Source organism: Dasypus novemcinctus, chromosome 5 (assembly GCF_030445035.2).
Source record: "Dasypus novemcinctus isolate mDasNov1 chromosome 5, mDasNov1.1.hap2, whole genome shotgun sequence".
Classification (NCBI taxonomy): domain Eukaryota; kingdom Metazoa; phylum Chordata; class Mammalia; order Cingulata; family Dasypodidae; genus Dasypus; species Dasypus novemcinctus.
Window position 1 is genome coordinate 31,461,917 of NC_080677.1, and position 25,395 is coordinate 31,487,311.

The 25,395-nt window shown below is 39.1% G+C and overlaps 1 protein-coding gene across 3 annotated transcripts in view; it reads right to left on the minus strand.

Annotated features, from left to right (window-relative positions):
- Nucleotides 1-18,839, minus strand: part of TAX1BP1 (Tax1 binding protein 1) — a 135,106-nt gene extending 116,267 nt beyond the window's left edge. Inside the window, exons 1-3 of one of the 3 annotated variants that reach the window (XM_071215110.1) lie at nt 18,748-18,823; nt 17,992-18,284; nt 11,138-11,306 (exon numbers count right to left, since the gene is read on the minus strand). In XM_071215110.1, coding sequence (XP_071071211.1) covers nt 11,138-11,299 — 162 coding nt within the window. In that variant the 5' untranslated portion in view covers nt 11,300-11,306; nt 17,992-18,284; nt 18,748-18,823. Of the gene's footprint in view, nt 1-11,137; nt 11,307-17,558; nt 17,891-17,991; nt 18,285-18,747 lie in introns of those variants that run through there. The other 2 variants (XM_023586870.2, XM_071215111.1) reach the window with 2 other exon arrangements.
- Nucleotides 18,840-25,395: the final 6,556 nt, after the last annotated feature.

Genomic DNA, 25,395 nt, shown 5'->3' on the forward strand with positions numbered 1-25,395 from the left:
AGAAACCTCCAGGAGAGAAAGAAAAACCCTGGGGTGGGGTTTGCACATGAGAGAGCACTTCTAGAGAGACAGAGATCCAGGGGTTACTAATTTTGGGGGAAAAGCAAAGACAGACAGATGCAAGACTTGGAGTGGGAAAAGCACTGAAAATAAATTTTCTCATTACATATAAATATAGCAAGATTTCCAAGAAATATAATTAGGTAAAAAAAAAATCCGTCTATAAACTAGTATAAATAAAATGAATCTATGAATTTTTAAAATTAAGAAAAATACACACCAAACATTTAACAACAGGTATTTTCAGGGAGAGTTGCTGAGATACAATGGATAGAGGCATGCATTTTCTTTCTGCAGTTAATATTGCAGTTTTAGTTTTTAAAAATCATATCATCAGAGGAATGAAGTCCCTTTTTTTAAAAGGAAAAAAACCTGCAAAATTTCAGGAAGACTAAAACATCGAACGTAAAACAGAAAAAACATACCCAGCATGAATGTTCCTCCATGAGATAAAATGTTAAGAGTTATTTCTCTTATAATAAGTGGTTATAATCGTTAAGTGAAAAATTCAGGATATAAGAAAGGTCATGCAATACGGTTCCAACTACATACAAAATATGTACTAATAAAAAGACTGAAAGTCTCCTCTCCTTCTTTTAATAAAAGACTAGAAGAAAATATTAAAAACATTACAAAGGGAAGCCAATGTGGCTCAGTGGTTGAGCACTGGCTTCCCACACATGAAGTCCAGGGTTCAATCCCCGGCCCCAGCACCTCAAGTAAATAAATAAATAAAAACACTACGAGTGCTAACTAACCTCTGTTAATTGACAGTGACTCAGATGATTAGTGGGTGGGACTATTGGTCATTTAATTTTTTATTTTCTGCATTCTTCCAAATTTTGTAAAATTATTTTTACAAGAGAACATCAAAAAAAACAAAAATGAGTAAAATGTGACTGGGTTGGAAGGGAGATGAAGGCAGCAAAACAAAAAAAAACAGAGGTTAAAGGAAGATAAATCGAACAGGAAAGGACAAACAAAAAGAGGGAAAAGTTTGAAACAAAAATCATTGTTTAGGTCTGTTTTCCATACCAGGAAACAAGTTTTTTACCAGATTGGCAGAATGCAGCAGACAACAGTACCTCACAGGGGAGGCTTTACTTGCCTAGTCCAAGATATGTCACTAAGCAGCTACGTGACTTTGGACACATCACATAACTACTCTGTACCACCAACTTCCTTATCTAGAACAGTATCTCTGAATCTTGAGAACTGTAAGACTCTTTAAAGTTAAAAAAAAAAAAGTTTCACAGACCTTTAGTGTTAATATTGTAATTGTAAGGTAATTTAAATTTGTACTAAGCGTAAGTCTCGATATAAATAAATTCCTTATGCTTATGTACTTAAAAACAGCTAAGACCAAACTGAATTCAAAAATACAAAACAGTAAGACTCAAATATAGTGACACCTGATATTTTGCTGCAAATAATGTTCACTTTTATAATAAAGATACAGCACAGGTGTAGTTCTAAAGACTTTCCTGTATGTCTAGATTAACTACTCTACAGAAAACGTCTGTTGAATTTATTAGCAATTCTGTTGTAAATTTCTAAAACTGCCAGACAACAATTTTTGAAGGTCAGTTTACAAATCTCAGCTCCAATGCTGAATGGATGAGATGAAAGATCTTTGTAAAGTATAAAGTAATAAATGTTATTTATAATTAAAACTAATCAATACTGGGGGAGGGGAAATAGGAAAACTAGAGGGGAAAAGTAAGAAATCTTGAAAACAAAAGTTTCAACTCATTTCCCAACTTGGACTTCACGGTCAGTTAATCATTTCAATAATGCACTTAAAACCATCCAATTATCCTTCGTCCTCTTGACTTCCTTTCCCATTCTCCTCCTCCTTTAATTCCCAATCATGAGTGATACACACTTTGGCATTCTTCACTCAAAATTCTGGATGCTAAACTTCTCTGGAGAAATTCATAACTGCTGTTCAGTAATCTCCTGGTTAACCTACTCCAACGCCATATAACATTCCCAAATTGGCAATGCCAAACCTTCGACATAATCAAGACCTCCCCAATTCTTAGCATATAGCTTTGCCTCCTCCTTACTGAGTATACCCTAGTCAATGTAATGAGAGTCAAGTCCCAATTCAAAAGTCAGTTGACAAACCCTATGGATTCTACTTAGGGATTATTACTCACAACCAATTCTCTTCTCTACTTTAGGCTTTCATCAGCTCACCTAAAAAGTTAGAATAGTCTGTTCTCTATTTCCAATCTCTTCAAATTCCAATTTAGCATAATGCTACAAGATAAAAGTTCATCTCTAAAGTGAGTACCAACTGAATATCCAAAACAATCCACAATGTGATCCAAACCAACCTTTTCCATTCATCTTCTAAACTGAAAGTTGGCTCAAATTGAATTCTTTCACACATTCTCAGGCATACAGTACATGTTTGACCTTTATTTCCTTGCCCTTTCAGTTACTATTTGGGTACTCTCTCCCTGCCTGCCTGTCAAGATTGTATCTATCAAAATCATTGTGATGGGGGAAGAGGAAAGCAGATGTGGCTCAAGCAGTTGGGTACCTCCCTTCCACATGGGAGGTCCTGGATTTGGTTCCCAGTACCTCCTAAAGAAAGAAGACAAGCAGACAGAGCAGACAGTGAGCGCAAACAAACAAAAAAAACAAATCAGGGGAGCCAATGTGGCTCAGTGACTGAGCGCCAGCTTCCCACATACAAGGTCCCAGCTTCAATCCCCAGCCCTGTACCTCAAAAAAAAAAAAAAAATCATTCTCAAGGCAAATTGCAGTATACATAAAGTTTTTAAGCAAAGGCAACTGCATTAACATGGCAATTCCATTTCCAAGAACTTTCCCTATGAATTTTGTGGGCAAATGAACAAAATAAAGGTATGCACAGGGATCTTTTCTAAGCATACATTTAGAAATAATGTACATGTCCAACAGAAAGGAATTAGTTCAATGAATTCCATAATGTATTAACGGTGTATGTATATATACTTAATTATAGTAGCTATAGGATAAAATGTTAGCAATGGTTATCTCTAGGTAATAATATTAAGACTGATTTATTTTCTTTCTTGAGCTTTCCTGTATTTTCTAAAATGTTTACTACATACTTGAACTTTGGGCCTTTTAAATTATCCACATAAAAAATGATGGAAAGGGTATTCTAGGCAAGAAAGGAAAGACATGTAGTTTAAGACTACTGAAGCAAAAAAATAGAAATAGAAAGTGACAAAAAAAAAAAAACGAAGCCTAAGTCATATAAAGGAACCTTATATGGTATACTAACATCTTTGATCTCAGCATTATTCTGTAAATGATGAACCAACACTGGGGAGTTTTCAAGGAGAAAGAAATTTTTAGATCTTCCCTTTATATTATATTGTTTACATACAGCAGTATGAAAAATAAAAGAAGGTGGAGGCATGTATTAGTCAGCCAAAGGGGTACAGATGCAAAATACCAGAAATCTGCTGGGCGTTATAAAGGGTATTTATTTGGGGTAGGAGCTTACAGATACCAGGCCATAAAGCATAAGTTACTTCCCTCACTAAGTCTATTGTCACGTGTTGGAGCAAGATGGCTGCCAAGATCTGTGAGGGTTCAGCCTTCCTAGGTTCCTATGTTCCTGGGGCTTGCTTTTCTCTGGGTTCAAGGTTCCTTTCTTCCTGGGGCTGGCTTCTCTTTCCTCTGTGAGCTTACTTCCCAGGGCTCCAGCTTAAGTCTTCAGCATCAATCTCCAACATCAAATCTCCAACAACAGAAACCCCTCAACTCTGTCCTTTGCCATGCCTTTTATTTGTGAGTCCCCACCCACCAAGGGGGAGGGAGTCAACGCCCTACTGACACAATTACTTAATCAAGTAAACCTCTGAATCCAGTATAATCTCATATGATCAGAGGAAAAGTTCAGTTTACAAACATAATCCAATATTTCTTTTTGGAATTTATCAATAATATCAAACTGCTACAAGGCACAAGAATAAAGCAAGGAAAATAGGAGACTTCTTATAATAATCTTGGAAAGAGATAAAAAAGGGCATGAACTAGGGCAGTGAAAGTAAGTACACAGAAATATGTAGGAGGCAAAATGATAAAAATTGGTATTTGGCAGAATGTGAAGGAAAAATCATCGGCTTTTGGTAGTGTACGATAGGCCAGTTGACTAAAAGTGGAAAAATAAATAAATAAAACAAATTTAAGTCTGAGGGGAAAAGGAAAAGATATATCTTCTTGAAACATGATTTTTCGCACATCAGCCTACACACACACAAAATCTTCTGAGAGACAACAAGCAAGATGGCAGCAGAGTAAGGAGGTCCTAGAGTTAGCTCCTACTACAGGGCAGTTAGTAAACACCCAGAGCTACCTGGACCTAGCTGAAGCACCTGTTTGGGGGCTCCATGAGACCAGAAGAGCATCCTGCCTCATCTTTGAAGGAATGAAAGGAGGAGACCACCCATCTGCAGAGAAGATTCATACATAGAGTGCTCCACATCACGGAAGCCCGTGTTCATCCTCCACTGGAGACACAAGCCGTCTCAGGAATTGTTCTGTGGCTGGAATTGCAAGTCCCACTTCCCAAAAATGGGGGAGGAAGAGACAGTTGGGCACCAACTTCAGCTACTGATGAGTAAATTTGGTAGGCTAAAGTATAATCCTAAGAAGAGCTAAAGTTTAAAACTGTCCAAGTCAAAAAAAGGCTGGTAGACGCCATCTTAACTCCACACCTGGCACCCGGGGAAGAGGGGTGGACTGAAAATCACAGTGCTGGTAGGGACCGCCTTCTTCCCAGTCAGGTCAGATTGCAGCTGTAGCCTAAACCCCAGTCCCACCTCTGGTAGGGAGGGACCTGCACTGGCATCTCTGGGAAATTACCGACCAGGCTGCAGAGGCTGGTGATTATCCTACTTCGGCAGTACAGGCTGCCTCAGGAGCTTTTCTGTGGCTGGAATTTGAAGCTCCTTTTCCCAAAAACAGGGGTGGAAGAGAGTTAGCCACCAATTTCAGCTCCTGATTAGTAATTTCGGCTGGCCAAAGTATAATCCTAAAATCAGCTGAAGTATGAACCTGTCCAGGTCAGAAAAAGGCCGTTAGCTGACATTTTAACTCCACCCACAGCAGGAGAAGCTGGGCTGACTGAAAATCACAGTGATGGTAGGGACGGTTTCGTTCACCCAAATAGGACTACAGCCCTAGCCTAGGCTTCAGCCCCACCTCTGGGAGGGAGAAGGCTGGCAAACCCCGCACTAGCCTATCCAGGTAAATGCAGGTACATTTGGCTAGCACAGACTGAATAATCGGAAGTCTGCTGGGTCAACTGTGGTCATCTTGGACCGGCAGTGCATAGATTGCTGCCCATACCTCAAGCTCCATCCTTGCCCCAGGCAGGGGAGAAAGGGGTGGAAAGCTTCATCAGTCTCTCCAGGCAACAGTCTAGGCCTGCACAACTTGGATTATTCACACAGCTGTGACTCTGTCCCTACCTGTGGCAAAGGAGAAATTTGGGAGTTTAATCAGTCCCAGGCGCATTGAGGGCAGCTTGAGCCTCCATAGCGTATAGCACCAACTACATCCTTGGCTCCTACTGTACAAACAGCAAGGGAGAAATGGCAGGAAGCCCTAAACTAAAGAGAAAAACTGCACCCAGAATAAAATACTCTAGTAAGCCAGTTGCCAAGACACCAACAAAAAATAACAATCCACACCAAGAAATAGGAAGGTATGGCCCAGTTAAAGGAAAAAGATAAGCCTCCAGATGACATAAAAGAGTTGGGACAACTATTCACAGATGTTCAAACAAATCTCCTTAATAAATTCAATGAGATGGCTAAAGAGATTAAGGATATTAAGAAGACACTGGGGGAAGGACATGTGGCTCAACTGATAGAGCATCTGCCTACCATATAGGAGGTCCTGGATTCAGTACCCAGGGCCTCCTGACCCATGTGGTAAGCTGGTCCACATGCAGTGCTGCTGCGCGCACGCCAGGAGTGCCCTGCCACGCAGGGGTAACCCCCTCGTAGGGGAGCACCACGCACAAGGAGTGCACTCCGCAAGGAGAGCAGCCCTGTGCCAAAAAAGCACAGCCCACCAATGGTACCACACACAGAGAGAGCTGACGCAGCAAGACGATGCAACAAAAAAGAGACACAGATTCCTGGTGCCACTGACAAGAATGCAAGCAGACACAGAAGAACACACAGTGAATGGACACAAAGAGCAGACAATGGGGTGGGGGAAAAGGGAGAGAAAGAAATAAAAATAAATCTTTAAAAAACGAAAACAAAAAAAGAAGACAGTTGATGAGCACAATGAAGAATTTGAAAGCATACAGAGAAAAACAGCAGATCTTACGGAATGAAAGTTGCAATAAATGAAATTTAAAAACATTGTAATCATGTAATAGCAGATTTGAAAAGCAGAAGAAAGGATTGATGAGCGTGAAGAAATGGCCTCTGAAAGTGAACATGCAAAAGAACGATGAAGAATGGAAAAAACTGAACAAGGTCTCAGGGAACTAAACAACAGTATGTTTGTATGTGCAAACATACGTGTCATGGGTGTTCCAGAAGGAGAAGAGAAGGGCAAAAGGCCAAAGGAATATTTGAAGAAATAATGGTAGAAAATTTCCCAACCCTATTGAAGGATACGTTATCCATGCCCAAGAAGCACAACGTACTCCCATCTGAAAAAATCTGAATGAACCAACTCTGAGACACATACCAATCAGAATGTCAAATGCCAAAGACAGAATTCTGAGAGCGGCAAGAGAAAAGCAATGCATAACATATAAGAGATACCCAATAAGATTAAGTGCTGATATCTCACCAGAAACCATGGAGGCAAGAAGACAGTGGTCTGATATGTTTAAGATACTAAAAGAGAAAAACTTCCAGCCAAGAATCTTATATCTGGCAAGACTGTCTTTCAAAAATGAGCATGAGATTAGAATGTTCACAGATAAACAGAAACTGAGAGGATTTCTAACCAAGAGACGAGATTTTCAGAAAATGCTAAAGGGTGTGCTACAGCCTGAAAAAAAAAAAAAAAAAAGACAGGAGACAAAGGCCTGGAAGAGAGTCTAGAAATGAAGATTTTATCAACAAAATTAACTAATAAACTGTCAAGACTGCTGAAAATAAAATATGACTGATAAAACTCAAATAGTCAGGATGTAAAGAACTTGTATTCAGAAAACTGCAATTCAATGTTAGAAGAAATCAAAAAAGGCCTAAATAACTGGAAAAACATCCCATTCTCACGGACTAGAAAACTAAATATCATTAAGATGTCAATTCTATTCTAACTGATATACAGATTCATGATACAAAGTTCACCAGCATTTTTTTAAATTGAAAACATGATTACCAAATTTATTTGGAAGAGTAAGGGGTCCTGAATAGCCAGAAACATCTTAAAAAGGAAAAGTGAACTCTCATCTCCAGACTTTAAATCTTATTACCTAGCTATAGTGGTAAAAACAGCATGGTACTGGCATAAAGACAGACACACAGACTAAGGGAACCAAACTGATGGTTCAGAAACAGACCCTCACATGTTTGGTCAAGTGATTTTTAACTAGCCCATCAAACCCACACAGCTCCGGCAGAACAGTCCATTCAACAAATACTGCTGAAAGAACTGGATATCCATACCTAAAAGAAGGAAAGAAGACCCCTATTTCATACCTTACCCAAAAATTAACTCAAAATGGATCAAAAACCTAAAAATAAAAGCAAGAACCATAAAACTCCTAGAAGAAATTATAGGAAAATATCTTCAAGACTTGGTGGTAGGTGATGGATTTTTTTTTTTTAAATACTTGAGAGTATCATAACATTTTTTCTTCCCTTTCCCCCCTCCCTACCCTGCTGTTTTTGCTGTGTCCAGTCACTATATGACCTTCTGTATCTATTTCTCCTTTGTCTTCTCATTTTTCTCCTCTAGGATTCACCAGGATTCAATCCTGGGGACCGCTGATGTGGAGAAATGTTCACTGTCAACTGTGCCACCTCTGTTCCTGGTCTCTGCTGCACTTCACCTTGACTCTCCCCTTCATCTCTCTTTGTTGCATCATCATTTTGCTGCATGACTCACTTGTGCGGGCACCGGCTTACTGCGTGCACACTCGGCTCGCCGTGCGGGCACGCATGCAGGCACTCAAGCTCACCACATGGGCACTCGGCTCACCATGCAGGCACTGGCTCACCACGCAGGCACACTTTCTCTTCTTTTTCATCAGGAGGCCCCAGGGATTGAACCCAGGTCCTCCCATATACTAGACAGAGGCACTATCACTTGAGCCACATCTGCTTCCCAGTGATGGATTCTTAAAGGAGGTAAGAGGAGGACTGAGATGGACTACTGATGTTTAATGTATGTAGAAATTTTAATGAGCTTTACTTTAAAAGTGCAGAAATGTATACAGTGTATGGTAACACATAGTAACAGTTGTTTTATAAATGGGGATGTGGCTGAAAATGGTAGTCTAGGTATGTAAATGCCAACTGACAGAACGCTAAAGAATAATCTAAGAACTGAATAGTACCAAGAGGATGATGAGAATTGTGGTTGATGGGACAGATGCAAGAGTATCCTTCGTTAACTAGAGCAAATGTACATCACTATTGCAGGGTGGTGGGAATGTGGAGAAGCATGGGAAAAATACAACTGGAGTGACCTAAGGGCTGTGGTTAGCAGTAATATTTTTACATCTATGCCAAAGATGTACTGTGTTGATAATGGGGCAGTATGGTAAATGTGTGCCAAATGTACACTATGGACATCGTAACAATCAGATGATGTTATCTTATCTGTAACAAATGTTCCACCACAGTATGGTACATTGATAGAGGGGTGTTATTTGGGATTTCTGCACACGTGCATGATTGTTTCATAAGTTTACAACTTCTGTTATAAAAAATATATTTAAAAAATAATAATAGGGTGGATTGGGGGAAAAATACACCAAATAAAAGATAAGGACTAAGATCATTAGTAAGATTGTGACAATATTCTTTCATAATTTATAATAAACATCTCACAGCAATGCAAGGTGTTGGTGGAGGGTTGATGTATAGGATCCCTGAATGATGTTATGCATATATGATTTGTAAGTTCACAACTTTTACTGTACACTTATTATGTATGTTCATAGATAAATGATATAAAGATAATAATAATAATAGGGTGGGTTGGGAAGAAAATACTTTGGTTAGTAATAATATTTTGACAATCGTCTTTAATCATTAGTTAAAAATGTTTAACAACAGTGCAAGGTATTGGTGGTAGGGTGAGGTACAAGAGTCCTGTAGGATGTTATATAAGTTTGTTTTGTAAGTTCACAACTATTACTATATACTTATTCTTTATGAATGTTTACATATGAGTGACATACTTAAATTTAAAAAAAAACACTTCCCATTGCCCATAAGAAAATAGTCCTCAAACTGTTTAGCCTAGCACTGAAAGTCCTCCATTGACTGAATAGTTAAATTGATTTACTTATTCTCAAGATCATTCTCACTTCTATGCCCTTGTTTTTAACAGCTGCCCTGCTGGGAACGCCCTTCCCTTCCCACAAGCTCATTTCCCTGCTTACTTCTTCCTTTCTAACCCATTCTTGCAGAATACACAAGTTTTCAGTTATTAATTTGCTATTTATACTTGTTTGCTGGGACTGCCAAACAAAAGTACTACAAACTGGATGGCTTAAAACAAGAGCAATTTATTGTTTCATTGTTTTGGAGACTATGCTTCCTGAGGTCTGTAGGATTCTGGCAGTGGCCTGCTGGCAATCCATGTCATAACTCAACCTCTACCTCCATTACATGGCTATCTTATATCTCCTATTATGTCCAACTTTCCACTCCTTATAAGGACTCTGGTCATATTGGAATAGGAACCACCCTAATCCAATTTGGCTTCATTTTAACTAACAACTTTTTCAAACATCCTATTTCCAAATAAGATCACATCCACAAGACTGGGGATAAGGACTTGAACATACTTTTAGGAGGGAGGGGGGAATGACACAATATTTCAATCCATTATAATATCTATATTTCACATAAAATCAAAATTGACACTGATTTCATAAAATGCTTAAAATAAATGTTATCTTCATTTTGGAATCTGACAAACTTAAAAACTGACCAAAAGAAAATAAATAGTCATGACTCATCTCAGCCGTATCAAGGAATGAGGAATTCAAAAAGAAACGGAAATGTCATATATATGCCAAAACTTTTTGTCCAAATACAGTTTTTTTCCCTTTTCATTCTATCAGGTCTGGACTTTCAATTCTAGATGCCCTCAATGTGCCTAATTCTAGTAGTAGAAATATCTTTCTATTTTGCTGTTTAACTTATATAGATTAGACAATCAAAAGTATTAGAATCAAATCTAAAATAAGACAAACTGAATCTGAAGGAGATTCTAGACTAAACCAGGAAAAAAGTGAATGAGTTTTGTCTGGACATTTATGACATTATTTGGACTGCTCAAAGGATACTTTTGTCTTATGTTTTGGTTCTCCACTACATTCTGAAGAGTTGAACTTGCAAAAATCTTCCAGCAAAATGAGGAATCCCTGTAATGATCTCAACATACTTTTAAGCAAATACTATACAAAATGACTGGCAAAATACAAGGGCAGGGACTTTTGTCATCAGAGTTTACCACTCAGTCATGTAAAACAATACATATATAAGACAATATGAGCAATAAACAATGCAGGACAACAATAGAAGAGATAATAACATGGCTAAAGAGCTGTACAAAATTAATAGGAACCCAGAAGAGTTCATTTTTTCCGGTACATAAAGGAGAAAATGGGAAAAAACTCTAACCGTTGAATGAAACTGAACCTTTTTAATATAGAGAAGAAAGCCTGGTGAAGAAGTTTCCAACATTTGTCTTATACTTTCAAGCAACGTTTGTTAAATACTTAATGTTGACATTTACAAAAATGACCCTTAAGGCAGAGTTAAGACAAGACTAATATAAGCAAATTATCAGTCTGTTGAAAGAGAAAATAAAGACTGCCTACATGGAAGAAATATTTTTAAAGTTTCCTTACCTTAAATATGCCAACCCAATCTTTTGGATGTGGATGGATATATGGAGTTAAGGTGTAATGGCATTCCAGGTGTGCATTAGGAAGATAACTCTTGGCCACATTTTGAAAGATGACATGTGCAAAGTTGGAAGTCTGTAATGGGACTTCTTGAAAGGATGTCATTGTGCATCTGAAACAAGTAATTGAGACAAAGTGATGATACCAACTAATAAAAAACTTATACCTTCAGAAATACCAACTAATAAAAAACTTATACCTTCAGAAAATACATAATACTTCATGCAATTTTTATGTATTTGCATGGCATAAGTATTGAGAAAATACATAGTTTTTAAATATTGCAATATCCCCTTAAAAATGTGCTTAAGTCTAAAACCACAAATTGGAAATAAATGAAATCAATATGGCTGAAAAAATTACAAAGGGGTTAGAAAGTATAAGAAAAGAAAAAGGGGGAAAAAACCCACAAAACTCTCAACTTTCCTGCAAAGTCTAGCTCTTCGTTTCTACTGCAACCACAAGCAAATGAACCAAAGGTGTTTTATAGCACAAACTGGAACAAAAATCTGCCAGCCCCTATGAAACATAAACAAGAAGAAGTCAATTAACTTTTCTTACTATGCTGAACCCTCAAACTTCATCATTTTCCTTCCTAATGTGGCCCATCCAATCCCTCCTCTCACCCTATGTTCTAGGCTCCTAGAACTGACTCTGATTCTAGCCTGTTGACCAATCTATACCTGCATTTCTGCCCTGGGTTCCTGATCCTCTGGACCAGCATCTTCAGTCCTGGCTACAATCAGAATCACTGAGGTCCTTTAAAAAACAAACCAAAAAAAAAGAATTTTCTGGGAGTGGGGTCTGGGCATAGATATTTTTTTTCAAGTCTCCTCAATTAATCCTAATTCTATGGGCAGCCAAACTAGAACCACTAGACTCTGACTCAGCCCAACAACTTTAATCTCTACTACCATCACTCACTCATTTCCACAGATACCAACCTGTCTTCTGGGCCTTTTGGTAAACACTTGTTAAACTCTCTCAAATACTGAAAAAACCTCACCTGGTCTGCTTGAAATTGCTCAGCCTATTTGTTCTTCTACACCTACACCAATTCTACCCTTTCAGGATTCAATGATCCTACCCTGACTTCCAGTATTTGTGGACCCTTTCCATATATTTACAGAGTAAAAATAAATATTTAAAAATTAAAATAGATGTACAGGGGAGCAGATGTAGCTCAGTGACTGAGCGCCTATTTCCCATGTATGAGGTCCTAGGTTCAATCCCTGATACCTCCTGTAAAAAAGAAAAAAAGATGTACGGTATCAATGATATACATACTGTTGAAATGCTCACTGGCTTAGTGAACACCAAGGACAGCAGATGAATGGTGCCAGAGGACTATAAAAAATGGCAAGAGCCAAATGTTTTCCTTATTTTGTGCTCTGATTTTGAGAAAAAGGAAATAACTGGGGATTTACTCAAAAAGGCAATCTACTGATTATGTCACAGGCTCAGTACAACCACTGATGCTACAGTACACGTAAGAAATTATGGCATTTGCTTCTGAGTCATCAGAATAGGAATCTCTGTAATAATGGGGGAAAGCAGGGCAAGATTTTTGCTAAACCAATTAATCTAATTTACTTCACAAATTAATGAAGTGTCTACAGAGCAAGCACAGCAGTAAGATGTTATTCATATTTTGCCAGTTAATATAAAGCCTTTATTGCTAAGAGGACCTAAAACAGTTTGCTTTCACAATTACTTCTTCTGCTGATCTTTTTGAAATTCTAAGGCAAGTTTTTAAAATTTTGAAATAAGTAGCTTGAAAAATATCCATTTCTCTGCTTGTGTCCTCTCTGCTTCTGTTATGGTCAAAGTACTGCTTTACTAGAACAATGTCCTGGACACCCTATAAAGAGCCTGTTGGTACTGACCCTGATAGTCATAGGGGTAGAATGGCAAGCCAATTTTGTCTGTTAGCCTCTCCCAACTGAGTTTTGCCAGGATTCTGAGGTAAAGGAGTGTGCATTCAGTACTCCTGAATCAGCCCTCAGACTAACAAAGGGGCTTTTCTATCAGCATCTCTATTAATAGAAGGACTCAACTGTCAACACTCCACATCTGGTAAATCTAAAGTCTTCAGGAAAATGAAATGTTAGCACTTACAAAGACTGGGAATTCTGCTTAAAAAACTGAAGAGTTCTATTATTTTGTACCTTTGAGTTAAAGAACTGGTTACAAGACAAAGATCCCAAAGAAAAAAACTAGCTAAATCAGTTGAATCAACCTCTATCACATAAAATGACTAAAAATAATTTAAGTGAATCAGTACCATTTTTCTATGAAGAGAGTGTATATTTAGCCTTCTCAAGGGACAATAGATATTCAATAAGGAGAAAACAAGACTACCTTAGAATAAGTTTCCCACGTTTTTAATTAAAAGCTGTTTATGGGCAGCGGACTTGGCCCAGTGGTTAGGGCGTCCGTCTACCACATGGGAGATCCGCGATTCAAACCCCGGGTCTCCTTAACCGGTATGGAGCTGGCCCGTGCGCAGTGCTGATGCGCGCAAGAAGTGCCCTGCCATGCAGGGGTGTCCCCCGTGTAGGGGACCCCCACGCGCAAGGAGTGAGCCCTGTAAGGAGAGCCGCCCAGCGCGAAAGAAAGTACAGCCTGCCCAGGAATGGTGCTGCACACATGGAGAACTGGCACAACAAGATGATGCAACAAAAAGAAACAGATTCCTACTGCTGACAACAACACAAATGGGCAAAGAAGCAGCAGCAAATAGACACAGAGAACAGACAACCAGGGGGGTGGGGGGGAGAGAAAAAAAAGCTGTTTATGAAACTTTTTTCATAAAACCAGATATTTATTAACGTAAATTAAATCAACAAAGCCATAATGATTTATTTATAAAACAGTGCAGTAGTTTAAACTTTTGTTTAACCTCAATTACAAGTTTTTTAAAATTTCATAACCCAACCTCACTTTTACTTCACTGAAAAGGATTTTTAGGCATAAAATAGCCTGTAGGTGTATGCATGTATATATATATATATATAAATGCGTCCAAAGGAACTGAAGTTAACAATCTTTACTTATGGAGGATAGGATGTGTGGGAAAACAAGACTTCAGAGGACTTTCTCTTTTAACTTGATTTACTTATTGTTTGAATTTCTACCAATATATATAGAAAGGTATTATTTTCATTGTTTTAAGTAACCATATTAATGTGAAATTTCCTTTTTAAATTCTCCTAAATTTCAATTTTTAATAGAAAACACTAACATCACACTTAAAACATATTCATGGTGTTTTAAGTCTGAGGAGTAATAATTTGTGATCATCCTATTAATAACCTTCATTAATCCCTTTCCAACACTCACACCTTTTTTAAAATTTCAATGATTATAATTATACAAATATTTTACAAGTCATTCCACTCTCATTAATACTTTGTTTACTATTTTTATTAAATTCTAATACAGCTTCTAGTTATTAAAAATTAATGCAGATGAATGCAATATGAATGTAATTACAACATGAATCAAGCCATTTTAAATAGTAAAATAAAAACTCTAATTCTCACACAGTTCTTCTGGTTCACTCCTACCACAGATAATAAGTAGAGTGAAGAAATGTGCAAACTTACAAAAATGTTGGAATTCACTGAAAATACCAAGGTATTAAGATAAGTCCCAGGCAGGTTTATACACTACATTAGACACACACACACACACATTCATTCTCTCTCTCTCTCTCAAGGGTCCTATGAAGAAGTAGTGTGCAAAGTCCTTGAAATCCTTAGGAAGTGTAGCATCCCTAGCATCCTGAGAAATGCACAAACTGCTCCTTACACAGAGGAAATAAAGCAGCACCCGCAAAAGGAAGTAGAAGAAACTGTACCAAACCACAGGTGGCTTCCTGCTCTCTAAAGTACATCTTCAGACACATAGGTACATTAAAGTGGCAGGCCAAAAAAAAGTAAACATTTTCCAGCCAAGAATTAAAGGGACAAACTTATTTGGCTAGGAAATAAAGTCTGAAATGCATATATATGCCGGTTCCAGTGCCCTCCTTCCAGGTTTCCTACTATATTTCAAGTTCTAACACCTCTAGAATTCCTTCATGTGTACTATGCTATAAATCATGTATAAGTCTTTAGCCTAAAATTTGTTATTCTGGGAATTCACCAATGTCTAAAGATAAGTAATATGCAGTCAGCATTAAAACAAATGGGGGGGGGGACCATTTCAAGGTTATTTTAATTCCTCCTCTTGGAAACTTTTCAAGTTCAAAACAGATCTGACTTTTTCGGCAGTTTTTTTTTCCCAGTGGCTTCTGATACTCATTTTACTTGACTAACCCAAAAATGTAAGCCTGTGTCAACTAATGTAGAAAAGAGGCCTGAGAACTTTAGCCCATTAAACACATAAAGTCAAATTAAACTTTTTAATTTAGATAAATGTTTTGTATAATGTCAGCCTCCTAACAATTAGAACTAGGAGAAATAGGTAATTTTGTTAGGTCTGATAATGTGATTGTGAGGATTTCTATTAAAGTTCCTATCAATCAGAGATACTAAGGTAATTAAAAGTGAAATATCCTTATGTCTGGGATTTGCTTTAAGAACTCCAGGAGGGAGGAGGAATAACTGTGTTAGAGTAAGTAATAGTACAATATTAGCAAAATATTAGTTCATATTACTGTTAAGCTCTCCTTTTGTGTATGTTTTTGTGCCCTCAGAAACACTGTGATTCATGCAGCCATTGAAAAAGTTAGTGAAAGCTTTGAAAATCTGGGGTTTGAAAATTATGAACCTTCAAAATCATCTCCCAACTTCAGTCCTATAGGACATACAAACATCTGAAAGGGGGAAATGTCAGGCATTTTTATAGTATTCTGATACTTTAATGCAAACAAAGAGTATTAACTGTTTTACAGACCTCTACTCCATTTGCTAAACTGCACTCTTGCAGAAATCCCCATTTCCAGAATCCTTTACAGCTGACTATCATTACACTCTGCTGGGGAGTCCCCACACCAGTTCTATTCACTTTTTAGACTTTTCTAAAAGTTGGTTTCTAAAATGCTATGAATAGCCCACATATACCAGGGGAGAGGGAATTTTTTTTTGTCTTTATTTTTTTAATGTTACATTAAAAAAAATGAGGTCCCCATATACCCCTCACCCCCCATTCCTCCCCCCATAACAACAATCTCCTCCATCATCATGAGACATTCATTGCACTTGGTGAATACATCTCTGAGCACCGCTGCACCTCATGGTCAATGGTCCACACCATAACCCACACTCTCCCACAGTCCACCCAGTGGGCCATGGGAGGACATACATGTCCCAACTGTCCCTGCAGCACCACCCAAGACAACTTCAAGCCCCGAAAATGCCCCCACATTACATCTCTTCCTCCCACTCCGGGGAGAGGGAATTTTTATCCTCTTCTAAAGTTTTATTTGGGGAAAATAAGCTTTAAAAAGCCAAATATGCATAAAGCCCAAATTTTATTTAGTAATATCCAAAATCCAAAAAGAATACAATCTAATAAATTCCACATGTGAGATAACTTTCCCGAGCAAGTAAAGACACAGTACGGTTAGGATCTTTCAAAAAAATAAGTAACATTATTTAAAAGACTGAAATAAAGTTTCAAAATAGCTGTTATTTTTGTTATGGAAAAAATATTTATTTACTGGTTAATTCTACACAAATGGCAGCACTATGAAGACTAGAATAAAAGGATTTAAGTTTGAAAACCACATTTAAAAAAAAAAGAATTTGAGAAGTCATTTATTTTTAGTGTAATCAAGTAATCCTTAAAAAAAACAAGTTTACTAGACAAAAACAGATCGAAAGGCAGAGCATGGCCTCAGCCCTTTCTTTACACCCGAAAAACACTTTGAGGGGAAGGAGCCCACTTTTAGACCAAAAGGGTGTAACACATATTTATTAATAGGATGATACAGACACACCCACACTAGCTAAGCTTTAACAGTAGACTCTCCGGTAGATAGCGCTCCTAAACACTCGCGGGGTAAGGACCTATTCACCACCCACGGGGTAAGGAGGGAGAGTTGTGAAAACAAAACTGACTAGGCAAAAAAAGGTGTGACACCCCTCAGATTAAAAGAAAAAAAATTCTCTTCGAGTACTGGGGCGGGGGAAGGCATTTATAAACAGATTTAGAAAATAGTTAATCCTGCAGTCCAGGTGAAATAGGATCATGACAGGACTGCTAACTCCGCCCCGCTGCCCTAAAATGTGGGCGGCGCAGAAAGTCCCCGCCTCCTTATCCACTGGCGACTCAAAACAAAACAGTTTGGTTTCTCTCCGCGGAAGCAAACCTGGCGTCCTTTCCAGCGCGGGCATAGACTTTACCCCAAGCTTACCTATGCCAGCAGCATACACATTCCCTCAGAACAGTGTCATGCTAGAAGTGAGCCTTCGACCGGACATTTTTTCTCTGGGAGTCGCACGCGTCACTCGCTCTTCGCCAAGGGCTAACCGCCCACACGTCTCCCCAAATCCTAAGGCCTTATCCGCCCGCCTCCCCGCCAGGGAGGGCGGCCACCCATCGCTTTTCCAACTCCACTACTAACCAATACTGCCCGCACACCCCGTCACAATCACAGTCCGGAAGGAAAGGTTTGCCCTCAGGAAGAAAAGCATCGTCATCACAGATTATCATTCCCGACCGAGACTGGCCACGCTCCCAGACTCCAGGAGCGGAGGGTCGTACGTATCGCTAGCCAGCCCCGAAATAGTTCCAGCTGGGGTCCGCCCCCGCAAACGGCTCCGGAGCGGACGGAGATAGCGCCTTACCCAGTGAGGGCCTCCCGGGCAGAGGAGCGTTAGAAAGGTTTCCGAGACAGAGACGCCATCAGCCGCTGAATCTCTTCCGCCACCACCAGCTTTCTCCGCCAACTAGGAACACCTCTGCTCAAAGCTCAAAGCCGGCTTACATCACTTCCGCCCACGGGGTCGTCCCTTCCGGCGCCGCCGCGCATGTTCAGCCCGGCGCCCAGACTGCCAGCCAAGTGGTTCCCTTTCTCTTTTCCTTGGCGCTTCTCGCTGAGAGATCTTCAGAACATCAGGCTCCGTTTCTTTGGATTTGCCTTTTTTATTTTTTAATTATTTTAACACGGGAAGCGGGAAAACACACCGGAAGGTTAAGTAATTTAGGGAAATAAAGGGTAGCCCAGAGGTATGTGGACTATTACCTGGATCTTAAAAAATCCGTCTACACTAATTCACGTAAGGAAATAGAGAACCATAAAAGTGAAGGGAGCACCCACATGACTAGGGCTCCAAGTTCTGGCTCTCTCCCAATTCCTGCTCCAGACCTGTGGTTTTGTTTGTTTGGTTTGTTTTAACTACGAGGTTTTGTTTCTCCGTGGAGCTTTTCAATTCTATGCTCTGATTCTTTTTCCGCTCGTTCCAGCAGTGGCTTCCTAACACCTGCATTCCCGTAGTTAACTGTTTTTTGCTATCTGTATTTAATTTTGTGTGTGAATTTTTCCTTGTGTTTTCTATCAAATTATAATTTCCTAAATCACTCCTCACTGTTAATTATCTTACCTTCCTATAGTAGGCATTCAGTTTGAATTCCGCGGAAGCGTGTTCTGTCCGTGTTCATATTCCTGTGTTGCCATAAACACTGAAACACTGCAGGATCATCAGCGAAGAAAGGATGACAAATTAAAGTACATTAAACGTTGAAGCATCTGCTGAAAAAGAACATACAAAATCTTCGTATACTTTCCCTTTCCACATTTTTGTTGTTAAATTAAACCTTAAATAATACAGGCTCTCAATAATTGCTGACTGATTTTTTTCCTATACACTGAAATCTTTGAAATTGGTCTCCTGCTGCAAATTGAGCTTAATCATAGAATTTCAGACCTGCCTTTTACAGGTCATTTAGTCCCAACTGACTTGTTTTACAGATGAAGAAAATGGTGTGATAATCAACATCAGTAAGCACTAGCTTAACTGATGGTGACCTAATAGTGGAATTAACTTTATAAAGAAACGTAAATATAGCAATGAACATTATAAGGACAATTTTTCAGAGGTGTCACTTTCTATTTAATAACTACATTACATTATTTACATGCAATAAATTTCTAATTACCCATTTTCAGTTTATGAAACCCAAAACCAATATACTTAATTAAAACCATAACAAAAAATATTTTTGTACAGGAATTTTATTTTGTTTTGTTTTTAATAATACTTAAAAATTTTAGACATTGCTTTCTCTGTGAAGGTATTTGTTTAGGTATTTTGACATGCGTTATTCCTTTTAATAATGATTCCTTGAATTTCAGACCATTTTTCACTCATCAAAATAAATATATAGCCACACAGTATTTAAATGAATTTTTAAAAAATTAGCCTGTTACATTTAGGACTGTGTACTACGGGCTTTATGAGATACTGGGCCACAATTCTTTATGTGAAACCCTTGGGCCAGATTTTTCAGGCTTTAGAAAGGTATAGTTTGTGTTTTGTGACACCCCTATGGGGTCTGGGGCAACACCCCATAATCAAGTTAATATTTTTTCAGGGAAAATTATGAATATCAACTAAGTAGGATAAAGAAAGAATATAAATAAAGCCTTCCCTCAGTTCAAGTTTTTCAGATCAAGTTTTGCAACTTTTACCACCATGTGTTCAAGTTAGGTCAAGTTTTATTGACAAATGAGTTCAGGACAGAGCAGGTTTTGTCCTGTTAAGAAAACATTTGATTTTCAGAGCATTTTGGATTTCAAAATTGTGAATCAGGACTGTAGACCTGTTCAAAACAATTACTGGGAAGTGTATCATTTAGGAACCTATGATTTTTCTGGAGTAATTACAATTCCAAGTAGTTTCTAACCAGTTGTCCTGACCTGTCTCATAGTACCTATTCTGTTATTAGGAAAATATGCTGACCATATCTACAGACACCTTTCCTCTCCTAGAGGAATTTATGATAGCAAAGGGAAGAAAAGAAATGAATCCATGAAATGTGCCAGAGATGGTAGAATTCATTATAAGCTTGTGTGAGCGGTACACTTTTCATGGAGGAGATTGACCTAGACTGTTAAAGTTAGGTAGGGCTTTAATGAGGACGACATGATAGAAAGAGGAAGACTTTCAAGTTAGAATGGGCAAAGGAGCCAGGGAGAAGAGAATTAATGAAAAATAATAATTCCCACTTATGGAGCACATAGCATCTTCCAGGAACTGTGCTTGATATTTTACTTACAATGTCTCTGTTCCTCACAGAAGCCCTACAGGGTGGGCATTAACCCCATTTTGCAGTGGAGTGTGAGTTCAGAAAGGTTAAATAACTTGCCCATGATCACAAAAAGGGGAGAACAAGACTTAACTTATGTCTGGCTCCAAAGTTCATGCATTTCCCACTATACCATGATGCTTCTTGATAAGTGTTTTTTGTCCATTTGCTATGTGCTCTAGTTTATGCTAGGTGCTCTGGGGGAAACAAAAAATAAAACATGGTTTCTAATCAGGAGCCACTGGAAACCTTCTTATGACATTACACGATGATGTAGTTAAGTATTAAAGGTATAGGAAATGGACTCTGAGAAGTAAAATAGATTAATAAAGAATAATTTGGGAATTAGTGAGATTTTAAAAGAGACTTTAACTTTGAAAGGTTAACAGAATTTGAAAGGTGAAGAAAAGGCTTGCCTAGGGGTATAATGTTATTAAAAGGGCACAAATGAGACAACTATTTGATATAGTTTGGGTGGAAAATTAGGAACAAGTTCCAATAGGCCTGTTAAAAAATATTACAGATTTTGAAAGCCAGGTAAAGTGAGTTGTTCTCATCTTTTAGAACAGGGGTTTTCCTTTGAGTTTGTATAAAGATTTCTTTTGCTGCAATTTATTCCTTTAAAATAATATATTAGTGGGAAGCGGATTTGACCCAATGGATACAGCATCCACCTACCACATGGGAGGTCCGTGGTTCAAACCCCGGGCCTCCTGACCCGTGTGATGAGCTGGCCCATGCGCAGTCCTGATGCGCTCAAGGGGTGCCCTGCCATGCAGGGGTGTCCCCCGTGTAGCGGAGGTCCACGCACAAGGAGTGCGCCCCGTAAGGAGAGCCGCCCAGCGCGAAAGAAAGTGCAGCCTGCCCAGGAATGGTGCCACACGCACAGAGAGCTGACGCAGCAAGATGACACAACAAAATGAAACACAGATTCCGGGTGCCGCTGACAAGAATACAAGCAGGCACAGAAAAACAGTGAATGGACACAGAGAGCAGAAAACAGGGGAGGGGGAAGGGGAGGGGTGGAGAAGGGAGAGAAACAAAGAAATAAACATTTAAAATAATATATTAGCGAACTTTTGTTTAGAAAAGAGTGCTTTTAAAGACGGGATTTGAATAATAGTAAGATTTGGATAGGCAAAGGAAAGATATTTCAAAACACTCTAAAATAAGGTTATTTTCTCTTACTCTGTGTGTTAAGATATGCTATGGATATTCTCCTTGTTTGTTATTCCTTCCTGTCATTACTCTCCCAGATGCTTGTAGAACGCTGCTTCTTTGAGGTACACATCATTCAGTTGTGGTTTCTTTTGTTTTTTTTAAGATTTATTTATTTCTCTCCCCTCCCCCCACCCCGGTTGTCTGTCTCTGTGTCTCTGTTTGCTGCGTCTTCTTTGTTCGCTTCTGTTGTTGTTAGCGGCATGGGCATGGGACTCTGTGTTTCTTTTTGTTGCGTCATCTTGTGTCAGCTCTCCATGTGAGTGGCACCATTCCTGGGCAGGCTGCACTTTCTTTAGCGCTGGGCGGCTCTCCTTATGGGGTGCACTCCTTGCGTGTGGGGCTCCCCTACGCGGGTGACACCCCTGTGTGGTAGGGCACTCCTTGTGCGCATCAGCACTGCACATGGGCCAGCTCCACACGGGTCAAGGAGGCCTGAGGTTTGAACTGCAGACCTCCCATGTGGTAGACGGACGCCCTAACCACTGGGTCAAGCCCACTTCCCGTCACATCATTCAGTTTTAATCACCCTTTTCCATCTTTGTTTCTGTCATCTGCTGATCACCGTATCAGTTGTCCTCATTCGTTAAAGACTTTTACCTTATGATAGTCTTCCTCTTCAGTCCCCTTCAGGACGAGAGTTTTAATTTCTTGAATATCTTATCTGTTGGAGATTTGGACCCAAAGTGTGTCGGGAATGAAAGAAAGAGAAAAAGGAGAGTGAAAGAAAGAGAAAGAAAGAAAGAAAGAAAGAACGAGAGAGCTGGGATCAGGGGGCCTGCGTGTAGTCATCAGACAACTTTATTGTTCACAAGGGGCTCTATATATACCCCAGTCCACGTGGGTAGAAGCAGCAACAGGCAGTTAACCATCAACATTACTCATAGTCTAAGGAATTAAAAAAATCTTATCTCAAGGTACAAAGTTTAAGTGTTCTATTTACTACACAAATGTTATCTGCTCATCTTTTCTTTCAGCCTTTCACGGCTTCATCCTGTTTGCCAAGAACTCTTAATTACCGCATTCCTTAGGTTGCAAGCTGCAAGCGTAGCCATGGAAACAACAACTCTCTCTTTTCGAGACCACTGTGCCTCAGTTTCCAACACTCATCCTCAACCATCTCCACTCCACTCCAGATACCTATTCCCATGGCCATACCTTAGACCTTGTCATCACTCATAACTGCTCCACCTTCAAAAGCCAGCATCCTACTCTTTTAATTACAACCTCCTATTCTTCTAATTTGCATATTCCACTATGCCCACTATAACTACTTTTCAAACTCATCAGGATCTCTAATTCATTAAACTATCTCCTTTTAATTCTTCCCTGATTATCCAAATAGGACTATTTTTAGGGATTGAATCACATCCTCTACAAAAGGCACATTCAGATCCAACCTCCGGTCCTGTGGGTATGTACCAATTTGTAAATATAGGATCTTTGAAGACTTATTAGTTAAGGTGTGCCCAAACTGAATGAGAGAGGCCCTTCCTCCAATATGACTGAAGTCCTTATAAGCAGAGGAAACTGGGCACAGAAGGAAAAGCCTTGGGAGAAGAAAGAAGCTGGAAGTCAATGGAACCCTGAAGAGAAAGGAAAAGATACTACCACATGCATTGCCATGTGATGGAAAAGCCAAGGAACCCCGAAGATTGCCAGCCTGCCAAAAGACACCCACCTGGGGAAGAAGCTAGCCTTCTAGCCTCTGAAACAGTGGGGAGTTTCTTGCACTGCGGAAGAGAGAAACTATAATTTATGATAATTAGAAACAGAGCTTGCACATGTTTATACTTTAGTAAGACCTTTGCCCCACCTGGCTCCTAAAAGTGTTCTTTGTTCCTTGTGCAACGAGAAGTCATTGGAATGTAAATATTCTCTAATCTCTCTTCTTTATTTTATGCAGAAGAGTAACAGCCAGCTCAATATTGTGAATTCTAAAAGTATTTATGTCAAAAACCTTCTTTCTTTCCACTTAGTGCTTCTCATTAAATACCTTTTTTTTAAACTTGCGTATCAGTGGTTATTGAATTTAATTACAAATTAAAGAAAATGTTAAAAGGAGCTTTTTAAAGTTTTAATTTTAAAGGACTGAAAGTTTCAGTCTAAAGTATGTGAAAATTGACTTTTGAGATTGGATATTGCAATAAAGCCAGTTGTAAGATAATCTGTGAGGAAGACAAAATTCCCTTTCCTGAATCCTTCCTTTTCTACTACACTTTTCCTTCCCTTTCAGGTACCCTTTCCTGGGTTTAACAGTCTTATCCAGGAAAAAAAAAATCAATGTGATTCTCAATATTAATCTCTGTGCCTTTGAGGGACTTAGTGCAAGAATGAGGACCTCCAGATAAGAACATGAAGCAGTAAACTGATCATGCTAGGCTTTCTGCATCAGTAGGGAAGATTTCTTTAGGCAAGGTATCTGTGCTTTTTATTTTTAATTTATATATATACATATAGGCTTTCTAAAAATTTCTCTCCCCTTCCCCCCCACCCTCCCAGTTGTCTGGCTCTGTGTTCATTCGCTGTATGTTCTTCTGTATCCACTTGTATTCTTGGCAGCAGCACTGGGAATCTGTGCCTCTTTTTGTTGCATCATCTTGCTGCATCAGTTCTCCACGTATTTGTCACCACTCCTGGACAGGCTGCACTTTTTTCATACAGGGCAGTTCTTCTTACGGATGGGGCTTCCCTATGTGGGGGACAACTGTGCGTGGCACGGCACTCTGTGCACGCATCAGCCCTGCACGTGGGCCAGCTCACCACACAGGTCAGGAGGCCCTGGGTTTGAACCCTGGACCTCCCATGTGGTAGGTGGATGCTCTATCAGTTCAGCCAAATCCACTTCCCTATATTGGCGTTTTCAATCACTGTCATTCCAGGAAAACCTTCTTTTACCCCATATCCTATTCCAGCTATCTTCCTATCTATTTTTCTTCTTCTTTCCTCAGTTGTACTACTTTAAAGACCCATCTTTGTGACATGATAAGATATTAGAGATAGTAATTTTTTTTCCAACATGGTATTTTCCCTTTCCCTTCCCAATGCTCATCTCTTATAAAACCTATGGGTTTGTTGCCTGGGGGAAGGGATATAGAAGCCAGAAGAATCTGAGTTTTGTTTCCCAAAACTCAAGTCCCATATGGGGAGAAGATTCATGTTACAGAAAAAATGATTTAAAGAAAAGCCTAGGATTGGATGTATAAAAATGGAGAGAGAATATGGAGCATTTTTCTCTCCAACTCTAGAAATAGAAAAGACAAGGTAAACATGGCTACCGTATGGACAGCAGAATCAAAGCAGTAATCAGGAGAGTCTGACTCACAGAGACTTATGGCACTGGCTACTTGAGCATGGGATAGCCTGTTTTATCATGGGGTAAGAAAAGGGCAGTCTACTAAATTCTTACTTGATCTGTATAAGCAGAAGAGTTCTAGTGAACAAAAGTCTAACCTGAATTGCAAAAACTGAGTCATGGCCAGTGTAGCAGTTTGATATTATTGATGAATTCCAAAAAGAAATACTGAGTTATATTTTTAAATTGATCTTTTCCTCTGGGGATATTAGATTTATTGGATTCCTAGGTTTACTTGATTAAGTAATTATGTAAACCTCTTGTGCCAGTAGGGCACTTAGTCCCCACCCTTTGATGGGTGGGGGCTCACAGATAAAAGTCACCGGCAAAAGATAGAGTTAAGGGTTCTTAATGTTGGAGTTTGATACTG